General features: G+C 44.2%; 1 protein-coding gene across 1 annotated transcript in view; it reads right to left on the bottom strand.

Annotated features, from left to right (window-relative positions):
* VASH2 (vasohibin 2) overlaps positions 1-18552 on the bottom strand; it is a 76976-nt gene that overhangs the window by 41786 nt on the left and 16638 nt on the right. The window contains exons 3-4 of the mRNA XM_006028781.3: positions 13421-13509; positions 11187-11243 (exon numbers count right to left, since the gene is read on the bottom strand). Of these exons, the coding sequence (XP_006028843.1) occupies positions 11187-11243; positions 13421-13509 (146 nt within the window). The remainder of the gene's footprint in view (positions 1-11186; positions 11244-13420; positions 13510-18552) is intronic.

Here is an 18552-nt window from a genome sequence, read left to right on the forward strand (position 1 = left end):
CCCCCCCCCCCCCCCCCACCACGCCACCCCCCACCCCCAGCCAGGAAGAGCCCAGTGCAGCCCCAGCCCCAGTCCACACCAGCAACCCGTCCCACCCCACGCACAGATCCAGGGCCACAGGCCCTGCCATGCCCTTGTGGGATGTGTGCAATGTTGGGAGCTGCCCCCACCCCCCCCCCCGTGCCCCCAGACAAGCCACTCACGGCTCCTTCCCACGCTCCCCCTGGCTCTGCAGTGCCTGCCTCTGCCCCAGCCCCACTCCCTCCCCCATGGCAGGGGCCTCAATCTGCCCCCCTCTGCCCCACCCCTTAAAAACAAGAAAAAAAATATAAAGGGGTACATGAGCTGAAACTTTGAGACAAAAGGGGTACACTTGTTAAAAAAGGTTGAAAACCCCTGCCCTATGCCCATGACAGGGAGAGCCCCTATCACAATGCCCTGCCCATGAACACTAAATACCAAAAATGTGCCTTGTCCCCACTGTTCAACATATGCCCCGGACATACCTACTGCCCCCCTTAGGCCTCCCAGGCATGCCTGCTGACATGTGCTTAACAGCTCTCCAATAGCAGCCACATCACTGCTTTAGCATTTGGCATACATGGAACAGAAGTGAGCAGGCAGGGTCTTTTTTCATGGTGCCACTCCCTAGCACAAGTGGAGGCATTATCAGATTATATATACGTGCCATCATAGTTTAGAAACAGATAGGAGTTGCATAGGAGTCAGACAAGATGACACACACGTTATGAGCCCAGTGTAACAGTGTCTCCACTGGCTACTGCACTGCATCCCTTATTGCCTACTTTTAAAAATTCAGTGTCATCATTAATTCCAAATGCAAGGCAGCATGGGTCCAATATTAATGCTTCCATGGCTGGGGAACCTTTGCAAATGAATTGACATAAACGAGCGACCAAATTAGTAGAAACTGATCTGTCACGGCAACATTCATATTGTTTAAATACCAAGTCGTATTTAGTGTGTGCTCTGTTTACAATGTATGAACTCATTTGTCTCAAATCACAGTTCTCCAAGACATGGAAAAGCCAGTAAGATCTATTTAAATTCAATCTGTGGGGCGATCAATGGGCTTATTACACAATGAACTTGTGGTCTGCCTCTCACAGTCTTGGGTCTTCTGCATCGGCATCAGAATCATGGAATTACAATAGTCTCTCACAGTGGAAGGCAGAATGGGATTTTAGAGCATTTCACTCTCACCAGTATGAAACTAAGCTAGGACACTAAGTACCAGTTACCATCAAATCACTGTTCAGTTATATATATGGAGTGAGTTAGCTACTTGGTCCAGTTCACACTGACACATTTCTAGATTAAATCACCGCTGCTTCTAGTTTCATCAGTAAGGCCAGGGACCAATTAGCTAAGGAAAATGAACTATCTATGCTCTGCTACAGATGGTTCCTCCAGCTCAAAGTTGTGACAAACTGCTGAGGTGCTGTGGTAGAACTTGCCCTGACATTGCCGAGGCCATATCTGGTATATTGTATATATTTCAGGTCACCCACATTCAGGAAAGATAAATTTACATGGGAACAAGTATAAAGAAGGACTGGTAGGTTGATCCCAGGAAAGGAGGGTGTTATATATGAGCAGAGACTAGAAGACCTGGCTTGCTTAGTTCAAAAAAACAAAGACAGCAATCATCTCCTCTGTAAAGAGATCAGGTATAAACACCCCCGAGGGAAAAGAACTATTTAAGCTAAATGACGATGCTGACACAAGAGTAAATAGGTATGAAATAGCCATGAACAAAGTTAGGCAGGAAGCGTGTGTGTGTGTGTGTGTGTGTGTGTGTGTCCATGAACAAAGTTAGGCAGGAAGTGTGTGTGTGTGTGTGTGTGTGTGTGTGTGTGTGTGAAGTTTTAAGATGGAGTTTGGATGGTTTTATAAAAGGGGTATATGATGTGGTTGCCTGCAATAGCAAGGGACCAGGCTCAAAGGTCTTTTCCAGTCCTATCTTCTTGTAGCTTTGTCTTCAGAAATGTCACTCACATACAACTCATTCCTGTAGAGATAGGTTTCAGAATCCTTGTTAGTCCTGCAAAATATCCACTGGATGTTATTTTATTTTGGATTTGCAAAATGTTCTGCGGGGGAAAAAAGTTCATAATTAGAGGTTAATAAAAAATACAAATATTAAGATGTAACAGTCGTATTCTCCCCGAGGCCAATGGGAATCTTTCTGTGACTTCTAACAGGATTTGGGTCAGGTCTTTAAAATTTATTTGTTTTAATTCATCCTATTTGCCTTTCCTGTAACGATCCTTCATTAAATCCAAAAATTCCAGTTCAAAGGCATCTTCTGTAATAGACTAAGAGACGCTCATTCTGCCCTCCCTCCTACCAAACAGCTGCATCTGATCCAATGGGAATTTTCCCACCAACTTCAATGTACTTGTCAGATCTATAGCCCCTGGTAGGCAAGGGAGAAGCCTTAGGTTAAGATTCTCTGTACTTCATCTAGCTTCCCTCCTTACTGGAGTACACAATCATAGTGGCCATGTCTACAGGAGATGCTGACTGCGCAGTTGTTACAGCACTATCATTTAGTGCCTGTATAAACAAGTGCTAAATGACTGTACAGTAAATAACTGCACAGTAACCCAACTTACTGTGCAGTAGTGCCAAACCCCTTTTTGTGACACCACTGTGCTGTAGCCTAATAATACTGCACAGTAGTGTCACATCACAGTTTTTGCCACACAACACTACTGTGCAGTAGTATTGAGCTACCGCGCAGTCAATGTCTCGTGTAAATGCAGCCTGATTGACCCTACCTCCCAAACCTGCAAAGCAGATCTTCTCCATGCCGCAGCTGAATCACCAAATACACGAACCCCACCTCATCAGACTGCCCCACTTAGGATTCTCTTCCCTGCAGTTCTATATCACACAGTGTGTCAATGGGCAAGATTTCTACCTAAAGTAAATAGTTTCATGTCTTTATGCCCTTACTTGGATTATCTCCTATTCCTTGTGTACAAAACGGAAACGGATGGAATTTGGGAGATTTCCTTTAAAGCAAAGGAAGCCCACCCTGGCTAAAATTAGTATGTCATTAGAGAGAAAGAAAGCAAGTAACTTTGAGTGAGAGACAAGAAGCAGATGTTCAAATATCCTTTCCAAGTTATTGTCTTTATACAATGCACACCAAGTGTTCTTTACAACCCCCTTGGGGTTCTTTGAAAATAGGTGTGTTGAAAGAGTTTTCTCTTGTTTGGTTAATTAATTCTCATTGGTCTGCTTTTGTCACTCCTTTATTAATTCTTTAATCGATTACCTACTACCCTCTCAGGCACAGAATTTCTCAGTTCTAAGTTCTTTGCAGATCAGTCTCCATGCTATCATTTCTCCAGACCTTTAGGATCTGACTCAGGCATCTTGTCCGTATCTGAGTTTTCATGTTTTGTTTAACTCAAATAAAATGACCAATCACTGACTCTACAGTTACAAGTCACCCTCAGCCATGTGTGTCAGGCCAGATGTGTGTTGACTTGGGCTCAGACAGAAGAGCAGCCCCACACTGTAATTCATAATGCTTTGCAGGAAGCAGTCTGAGTTACAATGTTCCCCGGGGCCAAACAGAAGTTCACTGTTGGGTCCAGGGGAAATTCACTGTGGTTGGGGAATCCTGCTGCTGGAGATAAGCCGGTTTCCCCTAGCAACGACCCCTCCTTCCTTCCAGCCTGTCTCTGGTTTCAATATTGGAGGGTGAAAAGGAAGTGGAGGAAGTTCAGTTTGGGGGTTTTTCAGCAAGCGCTGGAAGGTGGGGTTGGTGGATTGGAGCCCCACCATTTTGGGGGGCTCTATTCCACCTACCCCACCCTCCAGCGCCAGCTGAAAAAATCCCAGACTGAACCCCCTCTACTCCCTTTCCCCACTCCCATTCTGAAAACAGCTTCAAGGCTGGGACACAGACAGACACAAGTTACTGAAGATGCTATGTTTTGAAATGTCTTCATCTGAACCCTCGTGTGTGGGATTGGGCCCTTTTAAAGCACTTTGCAGCCATGCACTTCTGTTTGGTCACACCTGTAGAGTGCTTTCAGGGCCAGATTGAAGGAAAACTGTCACGTCTGTCTACGCCTCTTGTTGTGGTTCATGTTAGTGTCGTAGAACAGTGCTTTTCAACTGGTGGTGTACCGCAAAGGCCTCCCTGGTGTACCATGAGTATTTTGGAATAATGAAAAGAAAGTTCTCCAGCTGCCTAGCACTAAGGAGTAAGCCACGTCAGTGAGATATTCACAAAAGACTTGTGCATGTGTTGGCTGTGGGAGACGCACAGTTCACAAGGCTCTGAACAGCTGCACCACAGAATTGTGCTGCGGCGACAAGCTACAATGAGCTCATAAGTATGGGGGTGGGAAATACCTTAACCGGTGTGTTGTGGAAAATTTTTATTAATGTAAGTGTGCCTTGTGCTCAAAAAGGTTGGGAAACACTGTCCTAGAACAATAGATTGTTTGAGTCTCTCAACCTTTGTTTACAGTTGTATTAATTAAAGGCTATGACACAATCAAGTACTCAAAAGCAGTTATGTGATTTATTTTTAAAAGTAAAAGCCATATGTGGCCACTGACTTCTTCATAGAAAGGCTTTTTCTCTTCACACACGGGACTAGATACACCAGGTTAGAGTATGTTTATACCAATACAGCATCCACACTAGGGGGCTGTATTATTTTGACTATCCAGTTCACACATAGTTAAAGTGATGTCATTGTCTGGTATAGAAGAGCTTTTGAGAATGGCCTGTGCTGCTGGTTAAGTGTAGAGGTACCCAAACTGGCTTTAAACAAGCTGGTTCAGGCACCAGTAACAGTGCAGCCACAGCTCTGACACTAAAACTTGCCTGAGGTGTAGGATAAATATAAGCTCATGCTGAGCTCTGTGCTGCTGTGCTAATCTGTTACTAATACTGAAGCCAGAGCATTTAAAGACAGCCCAGGTATCTATAAGATACTATGACAATGGCATGCTCATACCATAAGTCTACACTGGCCTTACTTTTGCAGTAGAGAAATAGCAGCATACAATGCTTGTAAAGTGTGATTCCTGCAGATTCTTGCACTTCTTACTCCACACGCTGACCCACATAGCTGGGCTGTACTACAGAACTAGGCCTGGATGCTTTTGAAACTTTTATTTCTAGTCTAGACAAACCCACAGGGTGTCTGGCTGTCTAAGTGAAAGCCGTCAGGCAGTGAGTTATCCTTAACAGAGTTTTTAAATATTGCATCATATCAAGCCTGTCTCCCTTAACAGCAAGTGTCACTTATATAGATAATTCATGCTCTCCTTCCTAGGGCTGAGCTATGAATTGTTATTCTCTCGTGAATCAGACTGATACAGATGATAAATCCCTGTCCTGTCTAGGTCTCCCTTCCACAGTGGACAAGACATACTACACGCAGTTATTGATGTTCAGTATCTCTGTAGTTTCTAACATACCACACTGTGAGTTCAAAGACCTAGGTCCAGTTCCTGACTATGCCACAGTTTATAGTGACACACAAATCACTCAATCCACTTGTGTCTCCATTTTCCACCAGCAAACCAGAGACCAGACTTCCTTCAACTTTTTGTGTCTTGCATAAACAAAATAAGGCTACAGCAGGACGTGTCCCTGCCCAGCCAAATGCACACAAGTAAGAATGAATACCTTTCATTGGCTGAGGGAGCCTGCCATGGGGCTGATTACCACTGAACAGCAGCAGATAGGCTGTTTTTCAGCTATTGTAAAAAAGTAAAGCTCGCCACTTACTAAACAACAACCTTTAGGCGAGGGCATGGGGGGGAATTCCCCTCTACTCCCATGTAGCAGTAAAGCAGAGCAAGCCTTGGAAGATCCATGCCTTGCAGGCAGAAGCCCATGCAGTGGTGGCACCCTGACCCCCATGCCCAGCTGTAGGGGCAGGCACCCAGTATGGCTATGCCCACAGCCCCTAGGGCAGAGGGTACTTACCTGCTCTGCTCTGGGCAGGGCTTTTAAACTCCCTGCCAAAGCAGAGAATCGAACAACCTGATTCACTGCCCCTGGAAACACGTGGGACTTCCAGAGTGTTTCCGGGGCTCTGCTGTCTTTCTTGTCCAGTTTTAAGTCTTTTTTTTTTTCCCACTTTTTCCACACCCTCCCTGTCCTCTGTGGTTTCAGGTCATTTCCAGCCAAATCGCAGTTTTCCTGGGCTTCGGGGAAATGCTAAATTTTGGACTTTATCCTAAAATCCCCTGAAGCTCAAATTACAGTGGTCACTCTCCACTACAGAAAGGTTGGAACAAACGTTGGGTAACCTTCTAGAGCAGGAGTAGGCAACGTTTTTTGGCCGTAGCGCTGAAAAAAACACAATGTCTACCTTGGAAGGTGCCGGAGTGCCAACATGCTGGAGCCCGGAGCAGCTGTTTGCAGCCTCCTGGCTGCAGCCGGCCCACGGAGCCCGGCCTGCTTGCAGCAGGGCTTGCAGCCTCCCAGCTGCCTGCTGGGACCAGCCTGGGCTCCGTGGCTGGCAGCAGCTGCTTAGAGCTCAGGCTGGCGGTGGTGTGCTGAGCAAAATGGCCTTGTGTGCCGGGGGTTGCTGACCCCTGTTCTAGAGAGACAGACTTGCAAGGCCAGATTGCATGTTTTCCTCATGCAAATAAGAAAGCACTGATCTTAGGTGTTTGACTATAGTTATACAAATAAAGCAATTAAAACTCAGTACCATAAGGAATAGCGCTCATTGTTAAGAGTCCAACCCTAACTGATAACATCTGATAACATCTGAGGCCATCCTACTTAAACAGTTGTTAAGCATATACTGTATCACAAATTCTTCACTTAGCTGACAAGGGGGTCTTCACTTAGCTGAGAAGAGACAGGAGTGCACGATAAAGTAAGCTCCCTTTGTCCCAATTTGGAGATAAAGGCTTTGCCACAATGCAGCTCCTAATGTACTACAGCCATGGTAATTCAAATGGGTCTCTTCACAAAGGGGTCCCAATCTAAGGTTAGGCCTTTACCTCCAACCTAATCCCAATAATTTATAAAACAAACCATGAAAGTTATCAGTGCAATTCATCCTACTATGGAGTTTTTGAACAAAGAACAAAACCATGATGAAACTCAGCTGTATGTGGGGAATTTGGTTCTAAACTGCAACTTCAGCAGAAATCCTAGAAAAAAGTACAAAATTAGTCCTAGCTATGCTCCTGAACAGTCCTGAACACCCCCAGGGAGCTTTTGCAGTTCTGCTTTGTGATTTCAGTAATCAAAAAAAAAAACACTTTTCATTTGAGCCTACAGCCTCAGGAAGTGTCCCTGAAAAGAAGGGAATTTGGCAGGCAGCATTTGCAACAAAATGGAAACTTTCACCTTGGCCAGTACCCCTTGATTTTGTTTTTTTATTATTATTTTCTTTTTTCCAGTGTACTGACCCTGATTTTGCACAGTGCTGGGCAACCTCTGTTATTTTTTTTTAAAAGTCCTCAAGCATGTACTTGTTCTATTGAATAAGGATAAACTTGCATACTGCTTACATGGCATGCTGAATGGGAAGCCTATTCCCTGGCTTCAAGTTTCACTAACAGCTGCATAGGGCAGCTGGAAAACACAAAGCCAACCAAGACATTTTTCCTTACGATAAATAAGAAAAATTTCAGTTTACAATCATAATTCTTAACACTCATTTGCTAACAATAACAAAGCAATTCCAGAGCAAGCAGGGTTTCCCAGTGTCAGTCATAATCGTTCTAGAAGCTATCTGCATTGAAAAACCCAGAGCCCCTAGTTGACTTAAATCTGTGTAGTTCCACTCATTTCAATTTACGCTACCTGATGATCTGACTCATGCAGTTTCTTGTATCAGAGTACATTAGACCAATGTAGAAAGATGAGTTTTATTCCCAGTTTACAGAAACTCAGGTATAAAGTTGCCATGGTCAATATTTTCAAAGATGGGTATATGAAGATAAAAACCTAAATCCATATACAGGGCATGTCTACATGAGATGCTTTACTGCAGCAGAGCTAATTACTGTGCACTAAGCATCCACGTCTACACGTGCAGACACTTTCTGCACAGTAATTGGTTTATCTCCCAGCCTGAGCTCCACAGTCACAAGGCTTGGGCTGGGAGACCCTTATTTCCCAGTGCCAGCTCCACAACCATGGAACTGGCGCTGGGAGATAAGGATCTCCCAGCACTGGCCCCAGACCACAGAGCTGGTATTTGGAGATAAGGACCTTCCAGAGCCAACCCCGCAACTGTGGAGCTGGCACTGGGAGATAAGGATCTCCCAGCCCTCTGCTCCCAGATCGGATGAGCAGGGGGTTTGGAGCTCCCTGCTGCTGGGGCAGGGGGACCTAGTCCCTGCCCTGGCTTCTGTGGCAGAGCTCACCCTGGCAGCAGGCAGCTCCAGGAGCAGAAGAGATCTCCCACTTCCTGGTGGATGACTGACCAGGAGCAGATTTACTCCCAGTAAATCGTCTACATGAGCGTCACTGCGCTGTTACCAGTCAAATGTAAATTCACTACTTGCATTTGCAGGTAGCAAGTTTACTCACAATTAGCGAGGTTTACTGTGTAGTAAGCACGTGCATGAGTAGCTGCACATGCTTAGTTCACAGTAAACTATGCTACTGCACAGTTAAGCACCTCGTGTAGACACGCCCAATGAGATCAAACAAGTCATGATGCTAGCTAGAGGTTTGAACCGTTCATCACCTGCCTCTTTTAGTTCTTTCATCATGCTATAATTAATTATCAAAATTACCCTTTACTAAATATTCATTTTAGTTGTTTTCTGAGTAACCTGAGGATCAAATGCACCTCACAGGACCCCAAAATACAGCCAAAAATGGATCAAAACCTTAAGCAATGATTGATGGTGAAGCTCAAACAAAAAAAAACCTTCTATTTATCCGTCAAGAAAGAGATCGACATAAGCAAACACGATTGCATGGGGAGTTAAAATTTTGTTAAAATGATGCAGTTTACATGCAGATCTGTGGCAAACCATTGCTTCTGGCAATTTGTCAACCATGTCATTGGATGTCACAAAGTTCAAGAGCATTAGATAAGAAATGTCTGTATAGGAGACAGACAGACAAAGATCTATCTACATGGGTAATTACATTCTCCTTATCTAAAATTACTCCTGCAACATAAAATGTAATGCTTTATCATTCAGTTTCTGCCCTAAACTCCTGGGTAGTACTGCTGGATCCTGCTACATAGCTGCCACACATGGTGCAATTCTTATATAAAACAGGTCCCAATTCTCCACTCCATTATGCTTTGTGTAGATGTTTAAACCTCTTCAAATGACTGCTAAGTGTAAAATGCACTCAAAAGTCTGTGCCTGCTGCGTGCACAGAAGTAAGCGATCTGGGAATCAAGGCCACAGCTTGGAAGGGTCTTTTGTTATTCTTCAGGAAGTAAAGCTTGCATTCAAATAGTGCCTGTTAGTCCTGGAATAGTCTGTATACCGTCAGCTTTCTGCCACTGGAAGGTAATGCAATAAGCAAGCTGTACGCAGAAAAAGCACATTGGTCTTCTAAGCACAATCCACAACAGACCTGTAATACTTGCCTTTTCAAGTGTAAAGGCAAGTAAAAATCCCTCAACTAAATCCCTTGCCAAACCCTAGTTTGATCTTCTCAACGTCTGATGCTAGGAGCCCCCCCCCAAAATTAAAAGATCTTCCACTCCAGTTCTTTCAGTCAGTAAACAAAGGAACCTATCAGAAAAGCACTAAATGGGGTGGATCAGTCTGTATCAAATGTTTGGCTTTCCATAGGTTTTCTGGCTGTCTGGCAGTAAGCACTTGTCCATGCACGTTTCCAGGCACAGCCCCAGTGGGTGGCATACACCAGCTCCTTGGATGCCTTTGAGGACCAATGGGTGCGGCCTGCAGGGGCTCTGCTAGGTGTCCCCCTCAGGCACACTTATTTTCACGTTTTGACCCACACAACACTCCTACCTTGTTTCTTTCATTAGTTGTCCCAAGAATTTAGTTGTTCCATTCGTCCATTAGCCCCCACAAAAAGGGGCTACTAGTTAGCCAGGTGGGCCTTGCCCATGGTAATCGGATGGACAAACAGACCAGCAGTAAGCAAAGACCTTCTTAGTGATGTCAGGAAGAACAGCAGTTCATAGAGTCTGGCCCCAGCAACCAGCGTTCTGTGCCGCGGCTGCAGCAGCAGCAGTCACTGCCCTTGCAAGGAAGGATGAACAGAGGCATCCTCCAGAACCTATGCAATGGAGCCCTTTGCTGGTGCTGGGAGGGGGCATGCAGCTTCTCTTGTCGAATACAGAAGGGGCTGAGTCCTAACTGCCAGTGTGGCAGGCATGTGCAATCCTCCCAGAAAGGTGAGGTACATACAAGTAAAGGGAGATGGGGGCAAGGTGTGAGAGACAGACAGCAGGAGAAACTCAGGAGACACTGAAGGAATCCACATGTCAAAGACTAGAGGAACAACCACCCTGAGCAAAAGCCTGAGACTAGAAGAATGGGGGAGGGAAGAAGGGGGTAGGTGTGGAAAGAGAACACACAAGATAAAAAGAGGAGTCACTTTGAGTTGGTACTAAAACTCCTGGAGACTCTTCACAGTTTCCTCTGAAAAAGCCACGCTCACCATCTCAAAATACCACCCTCACCATCACAAACTTCAGTAAGTTCACTACTCTACTTAACCTCTTATCCCTTTACATAAGCTACTCTGCTTGGAACATGTTAAAGGACCACATAGGGATTTAAGAAACTATCATCCACTTATCCCAGGTGCTCCCATCACACTGGCAAGAACCATTCTGCCCTGAAAAAATAACCCCAGGGTAAACTGATGCAACACCCACTGACTTCACATTGACTTCAATGGGATTTACACTAGTTTACACTAGAGTCCTTGACTAGTAAAAGGATTTCATATTCAGCATGGAGATACTAGTGAGTCTCCAATACAAGCTCAACTCAGGACAGATATTTGTGACTACATGTAGAGTGAAGTGCAGCAGACATAAAAACAAAGGACCAGATCTTTGGCTGATGACTTCACTGAAGTGTGTGTTTGTCAGCCAGCCAATAAACTAGACATCTTTTGCTTAGATGTCTAGCAAAAGGACTCGCAGGCCACCTTGATCATAAGAGAATTAAACAAACCTGCAGGTAGGAGATGCCACTTACCCACTTAGAGGTCTTGTTTTTCTAATTTCGAAGAACTGAGTTCCTGTGTGATTGTATCTGGATTTTGTTAGTTAAAGTAGAGCTACTTTTTAAAAAAGTTAAATAATGTAACAGTATGCAAAGGTGTGCAAAGTCTCTTTTCAGGTCCAGTCATAATTTCCTTTGGAAACATAAAACAGGCACTAAAAGCCATTAACTCTCATGGCAGAGATGAAATTAAATATTTTATGATTGAAATTAAGTTTATTTCCCAACTGTCCTGGTATGACAACTATTAACTGGAATTACACGGAGAGATTCAAGCAAATAAGGCTGTTGAACCTGATCCAATTATTACTTTTCTGGTGCCCCAAGAACCATTTCCCTCCTCTTCTATCAAAATGTGGGGAAAAATAAAAAGCATTCATAGGCACAAGAAATAAAGTTTATAAGTCTACCCTAAACTAATACCTTGTGTTTAAAACAACTTATGTAAATATCCTTGATGCAAAGAATTGGTCTATTCTGTAAGTTCCCCTGTATACATGCAGATGAGGTATTAGTTTATATTTGGAAACTATAAATCATTCTCTGCTATGGAAAGACCCATGATGGAGTAAATAGCGCAAAAATGAGAGCATCTGGTAACAATATGGGGAGATGTGCCATCAGCTCATTGTACACCTCATGCTAGAGGCAACAGAGACTAAAACATCAGGATTTTTTGACTAAACAAACCTCTGACTCACAGCATCAAGAGCCAACATTTTCAGAACAAGTGACATCAGTTAGTTGAGAGTGCTCAGTGCCTTTGAAAAAGTTAGGTGCTGGAGGCAAAACAGAACCCAAGATCTGGTCTGATCTCATCTGTGTTTCTTCTGTTTGGAGTATGCTGCGTGAAGCGACAGTGCCATTCCAACCCTCAACAAGAAACCAAAACCCTGAATCTCAGCCCTAGCAGATTTTAAAGCTTGCTTGGACCTGGATCCAAAATTGACTCTTACACTCATTTCTCCCACCTGTCAGAGCACAGTTAGGAAAAACTGCCCTAAGTAGAGTTATGTGCCCTGTTAAATTAATACTCTCAGATGTGGGTATCACATTATGCTCAAGCCTCCCGTTCTGCATTATGCCACTTCTCTCCAACTCACATGCCAATAAGTTGTTCATGGAACCTGGGTAGCAACCATGCAGGAAAGAATGAAGAAATGTTCTGTCCGAGACTAGCTGTCTGTACCACAGACTGGCCCCATCACCCTGTCATGGGTTCAAGTGCAGCTGCAGGATCTGCTGGTGCTTTGATCTCAGCTGGTATTGGCCAAACCCTCTGGCTATTTTTGAATGCTTTTCTAGTTGCCATTAATCTCCCTCCCCAGATCCTCCCCAGCAGCTTGCACCCGTTGGTTGCCATATTCAGCTTTCTTGGTGTCACAGAAAAATGAGAAACTTAAAAAAGAGAGTTGGACTGGCAAATGGAGAAAGACGAAAGAAGTTAACTCAACATTAAGGCTAGTGATTGCACACTCCATCACTCCGTATGCATGCAGTGAATATACAGTAAGTGCTCCTGGTGGGGAGGGAGGGGAAAGACATGCATGGAGAGCTCTGACTGGACTCACAGACACCGGAAAATTTAGAAGTGGGACTCCCCTCCCATCCCCTGCTCTTGCACGCTAAGTGTACAATTTCAGCCTCACTCTGCAAACTGGTTTGGAGGAGGTCAGGGCACTGCCCTTGTGCTAGGGCAGGAAAAATCTTCCTGTAGTGAGAAGTGGCAATTACCCAACTGAAGAAAGCATCACATTCAGTGTGGAGAAAAACGTTTTAGTCATAGGGGGAAGGAGAAGAAAAGTTTGCAATGGGTACATGAACTGAAAGTACTCTACTGTCCTGCTGTCAGGATATGATGCAATGCACAAATCCAAGCTCCATGAACTCTAACCATAACCACTGCACATACTAATCTTAAAATAAACAGGTCTATTAACGTATCACTTCAAGTAAACGCTTTTCAGTGTCAGCTATAGCTAATTACACAGCCTAAACTATCAGCAATGTGGTGCTCAACACTAAGGTGGTCTCATATATCTTTGTGAGCACTGGAAAACTGGAGAGTGAATAATTCCCTCCCAAATTATCTTTTGCCCTTGGGACAGGCCCATGTTTCAGCAAGTTACCCCATCAATTCACTAAGCACATGATACAGAACATGATGACTCAGCCTTCTATCTTAAGGCCCATTTCAAGAAGGATACTGCAGCATCTTCATATAGTTCTGTATTGCCTGCAGCCATTCCGGGACAGACATGGAGAGCTTGTAGTTTGGCACTGGTGGCACTGAGGGCTGAACACAAAGAAAGATAAAAAGATGCTGTAAGTTATTTCTTCTAGGAGAGCAGCTAGAACAACTTGCATTTAGTGTGATACAATACAGAAATTAGACACCCCACCCCCCCAAGAGTCCCCACCCAATGTACATGCAAGCAATCCCATAAAAGTTGATTCCGATTCTACTTTTACAACGTGGACAGTACCTTCCTTCAGGGCAACTGCCAGACTTTAGATTGGAACAACTGAGGTCAATATGAGTCCCAGTGGGATAACAAACACAAGATATTTTCAGGTCCTTGAACATCATCCCAGCCAGAGAAAGATTCTGGCACGTACATCCAAAGCTTTCCATTTTTATACTAGAAAAGCCAATTTAGCTCAGATAAAAGGAATCTCACTGCTGGCTTTGTTCCAGGCTTCAGAGCGTTAATTTCAGTTCTAATCTTTGCTTTTATCTATATTGAGAAAGGGATAAATGGAGACAAAAATTCAGAAAGAGATAAATGATGCCTTTTATTATGACTATATACATTTTCTGTCTGCTGTGGTTTACTCATGTGGGGGTCAGCAGTGTGCCTCACTGGATACTAAGTCTACTGTTAAGTGTGATGCTCAAGTATTTTCATCAGGCAGTTCAGCTTTTTCCACACTGCTCTACTGCATTAGCACTGTCACCATGCTCCCATCTCTGCCACTTGTGAAGGACAAGCCCCAAGCAACTCCATTGTGAAGAAGGGCAAATGATAACCTGAAGATCACATAGGGCCATATTTTTAGAGGTATTAAAGATAGAGATAATTGTGTAAGTGCTTTTGGAAAACCTATACCATCTATTTACATCTTTAAATGCCTAAATATCTTTTTAACAACATGGCCCCCACTTTATGCATGCCTCCCACATTAGATGGCCTGTGCAGTGTCATTCTGCAGAAAGCAGGCTAGAAAGGAGGAAGAAGAGACAGAGGTTTGCCTTGACATCCAGGCAGCTAGCCTATATGATGGAGTCTTATAGAGAGTCAATTCACCCCTGCAGAAGCCCTTGAGTCAGAAGGAACAGATGTCATTGATCTGTTGAATGTATGTTCAATAGCTTTTATTTTGGGTCAATAAAACTGAAGGTCTTCTGTTTGCATATATGCATCCCTACTTGAAGCCTATAGCAACAAAGACTCTTTTAGTCTGGGCAGGCCCCCAATCCATGACTATCACAGCAAAATAGGTTTAGATTGAATATCAGGGGAAACTTCACTGTTAGCAGAATGAGACAGTGGAATAGAAGCCTAGGAAAGTTGTGGACTCTCCATCATTGGAGTTATTCAAGAGGCTGGACAGGCACTGGGCAAGGATGATCCAGGCATAGCCATGCCTATGTTCTATTATGAGTGTAGCCCATGCTTCTGGGCTTTGTTGGTTGCCACATGGGGCAGAGAGGGAATTTTTCGCCTCCTGTTGCTATGTGTCAGGGTTGGTTTGGGTTTTTTTAAGCTTTCCTCAGAAGCACTGGATGTTGGCTGCAGCCAAGGCTGGGGATTTTGACTGGGGTGTGCCCATACTCCTGCTGGGTCTTACACCCAGAAGTTCTTGGCTAGAGGGTCTTGCCCTTCCACTCAGAGTCAGACCGGGGTCAGGAAGGGATTTTCGCTCATAGTCAAACTGGTACAGATTGTGGGGGTTTTGCCTTCCTCTGTAGAGGGGGAAGGTGGGGAGGAGTTAACCCTCTTTCTTGGATCTCTTGAGAGGTTTTTTTACCAACCTTTGCAGCTGCTGGACATTGGCCATCATTGTCCCCTTGCTTTACATGTGGCAGATTAGCATGTTATGTCTTGTGTGTCAGGGTTGACTGTAATTTTGCTAAGAGGTTAGAAAATGGATTTGTATAGGAGGGTTTGGATAGGGTTGATCCTGCCTCAGGCAGGGGACTGGACTAAGATGACTCTTCCAGCCCTACTTCTCCATGATTACTGTCAGCCTAAAACTCCCACAGGACATTACTGCCACTGTTTCTATGTCAGCATTTTAGAGTTTGTTTTTTCACCCATCGCTGTTCATTCTTTGATGCTAGTGGCTAATGAAATAACATGATACAAGAAACGAAAACAACAAAACAGCTGTTACTACTTCCCTAACCATTATGAAAGCCAGACACCAATAGTCCCTGAATTATAGACACAAAAACCTGCTGAAGGGAAAGCACTTAAACTAAGGCAACAGCATCAGTAAGAGTAGAACAGTTTATTTAAACTATAAGGCCAACGTTTTTAAATGCAGCTATTGTTTTTGAGCTTCTCCATTTCTAAGTGCCCATGTTGAGACATTTTTAAAAGGCTTAGCTTTCAGCTGGTGGATAACTAGCACTTTAAGATGTCTCAGGTTGGAAAAAAATAGATTTTAGATTTTTTTTTTTTTTTTATATTTCTGGCTTGACTTAATTCTGCCTTTCTATGGAATTCCACAGAAAGAACTACAGTGGTAAGAGTATTAGAGTATTTTGGGAACTTCAGTAATGTGTCTGAAGGAAGAATTAGACTTTATGAGTTACCTTTTCAGACCCTGTGATGATGAAATAGTTTTACATCACTTCCCAAAATCCTGAGTAGCTTTTGAACACATTCCCATAAAATATGGCTGGATGTACTCTACTGTAACTCTATCTAATTCTAATCTCCATTTCTTAACTTTAGGTACATTTGAATGTTGTACCAAGCAGGTAACAAACCTGCCCTACAAGAAGACACTGCTTGTTTTTAACAATTGAATCAACACAGACAAGCCAATTCACACATCCACATTTGGGGTATTAATAAGTACAATATTCCAGAAAAAATGGGTGAAACCCACTGCAATGTCAACATTTTCAGTGAGTTCAGTAAAACCAGGGATTCAGCCCCAGGTGTCTTCAGACAAGCTAGCCCCACACTCTCAGTTGAGACAATTACAATAGATAGCCAGATGTACAATAGCTCTTCTTTGGAAAAGGAAAGTTATCCCAGCATTAACGGCATTAAGAAACAAAAATAAATGAGATCATTTCAAAGGGAAAAAACCAACAAAATAGTTTTGCATCAGAATTAAGATGTTATGACACATGGTTGCCATTGTGGGAATCCGAACAGGACTAAGTACATAGTTCAGAAGAAGCTGACCAACTGCATGCTGGTCTTTAACAGTAACAAATGAAGATTATGAAAATGATTTAATACATATACGAAAACTCCAAATATTTTAATACTAAATAGGTTTTTAGGAAAGAAAAAGGTTTTTCAGAGCCTTAATATGGCAACAGAAATATTGCTCTGAATTACTTTCAAAGTCCCGTTATAAGGTTTACACTTGGATGCAAATATTCTCTTGTTGTTCTAGAGTGTGATGCTACCATATATAGACCAGATAGTATCAAAGCTACAGGGAGGGACTGCAAAAGGCAAGTAGAGGATGATGGGTGGCTAGGAAGATGGATTTGTCACATCCTTTTAGGTTTAATCATTTATCCTACCATTAGTACAGGAGTAAGGCTATTCCTTCAAACAGCTCTCTCTGTTGGGTAAAATATTCACTTAGCCTAACTGCTCCCAAGGGTAAAACTTCCTTTGCTGCTCAAGAAGCAGAATTAGACTAGTGCTGAGCACCTTCAAGAATCCCACCCTGTGTTTGGACAGCATCTAATACAGGGGTGGGCAAAATGCGGCCCGTGCGCCAGATGCAGCCCACCAGGCCATTCTATTCGGCCCACAGGGCCCCTAAAAAATTTGGAAAATTAATAGTTATCTGCCCCTGGCTGCCTGTCATGAGGCCCTCGATGGCTTGCCAAAACTCAGCAAGCAGCCCTCTGCCCAAAATAACTGCCCACCCCTGATCTAATACAATAGGGCCACAAATTCCGACTGGGCTGCGGGATACAACAGGATGTAGCATGACTTAAAAAACGACTACGTTTTACATGTTGTAGCCAACTTGTACTCCTATTTCTCTTTGTTTGCATGCATCAAAAGTACAGGTATAATATGTACCATATATATATATATATATATATGGAGGGGAAGGGAGGGGCCATCACAAGAGAGGGCTATACCTCGGTAGCTCGGGAATGTAGGGGGGTGGTCAGGAAGGCCAAGGCAGAAATGGAGCTGGGACTAGTGACCCAGATCAAGGACAATAAGAAGTCCTTTTTCAAATTCATAAGGGAGCAAAAGAAGGTGCCAAGTAACGTGGGGCCTCTGCAGGACACGCTAGGAAATCTGGTCATCTCACCTGACAGTAAAGCTGACATATTCAACAATTTCTTTGCCTCCGTATTTCTGAGGAGGGACCCGAATATCTCCCCCACTGGCACCCCCGAGGGCCCTGTGGGTGGCACACCCAGGCCTAGGGTTAATGAGGACCTTGTCAGGGAACTTCTGGAGGGACTAGATGTATTTAAATCCGCAGGTCCTGATGATCTCAACCCCAGAGTGCTGAAGGAACTAGCAGGGGTCATTGCAGGACCTCTGGCACAGCTCTATGAGCACTCATGGCGCTCGGGCAATGTGCTGGAGGACTGGAAAAAGGCCAACGTGGTCCCCATCTTCAAAAAAGGGAGGAAGGAGGATCCGGGAAACTATAGGCTTGTGAGTCTTACCTCGGTCCTGGGGAAGCTTTTTGAAAGAATTATCCTGGCACATGTCCAAGAAGGGCCAGCAGGGGAGGTTATGCTCAGGGGCAACCAGCATGGGTTCATTAGGGGCAGGTCTTGTCAAACCAACCTGGTGGCCTTCTACAACCAGGTCACCAAGTCTTTGGAAGCAGGTGTCGTAGTGGATATAGTCTTTCTGGACTTCAGGAAGGCCTTCGACATGGTCTCTGACCCCAGTCTCAGTAAGAAACTAGGAGACAGTGGTGTTGATGCCTCCATGCATCTGACATGGTCAGATGGGTCACTAACTGGCTGGAAGGCTGCACCCAGAGGGTGGTGGTGGTGGACGGGTCTTATTCAACCTGGAGGGATGTGGGCAGTGGGGTTCCCCAGGGCTCGGTCCTCAGGCTCGCACTATTCAACATCTTCATCAGTGACTTGGGCGAG

Source organism: Alligator sinensis, unplaced genomic scaffold, assembly GCF_000455745.1.
Source record: "Alligator sinensis unplaced genomic scaffold, ASM45574v1 scaffold1277_1, whole genome shotgun sequence".
Taxonomy (NCBI): Eukaryota; Metazoa; Chordata; order Crocodylia; family Alligatoridae; genus Alligator; species Alligator sinensis.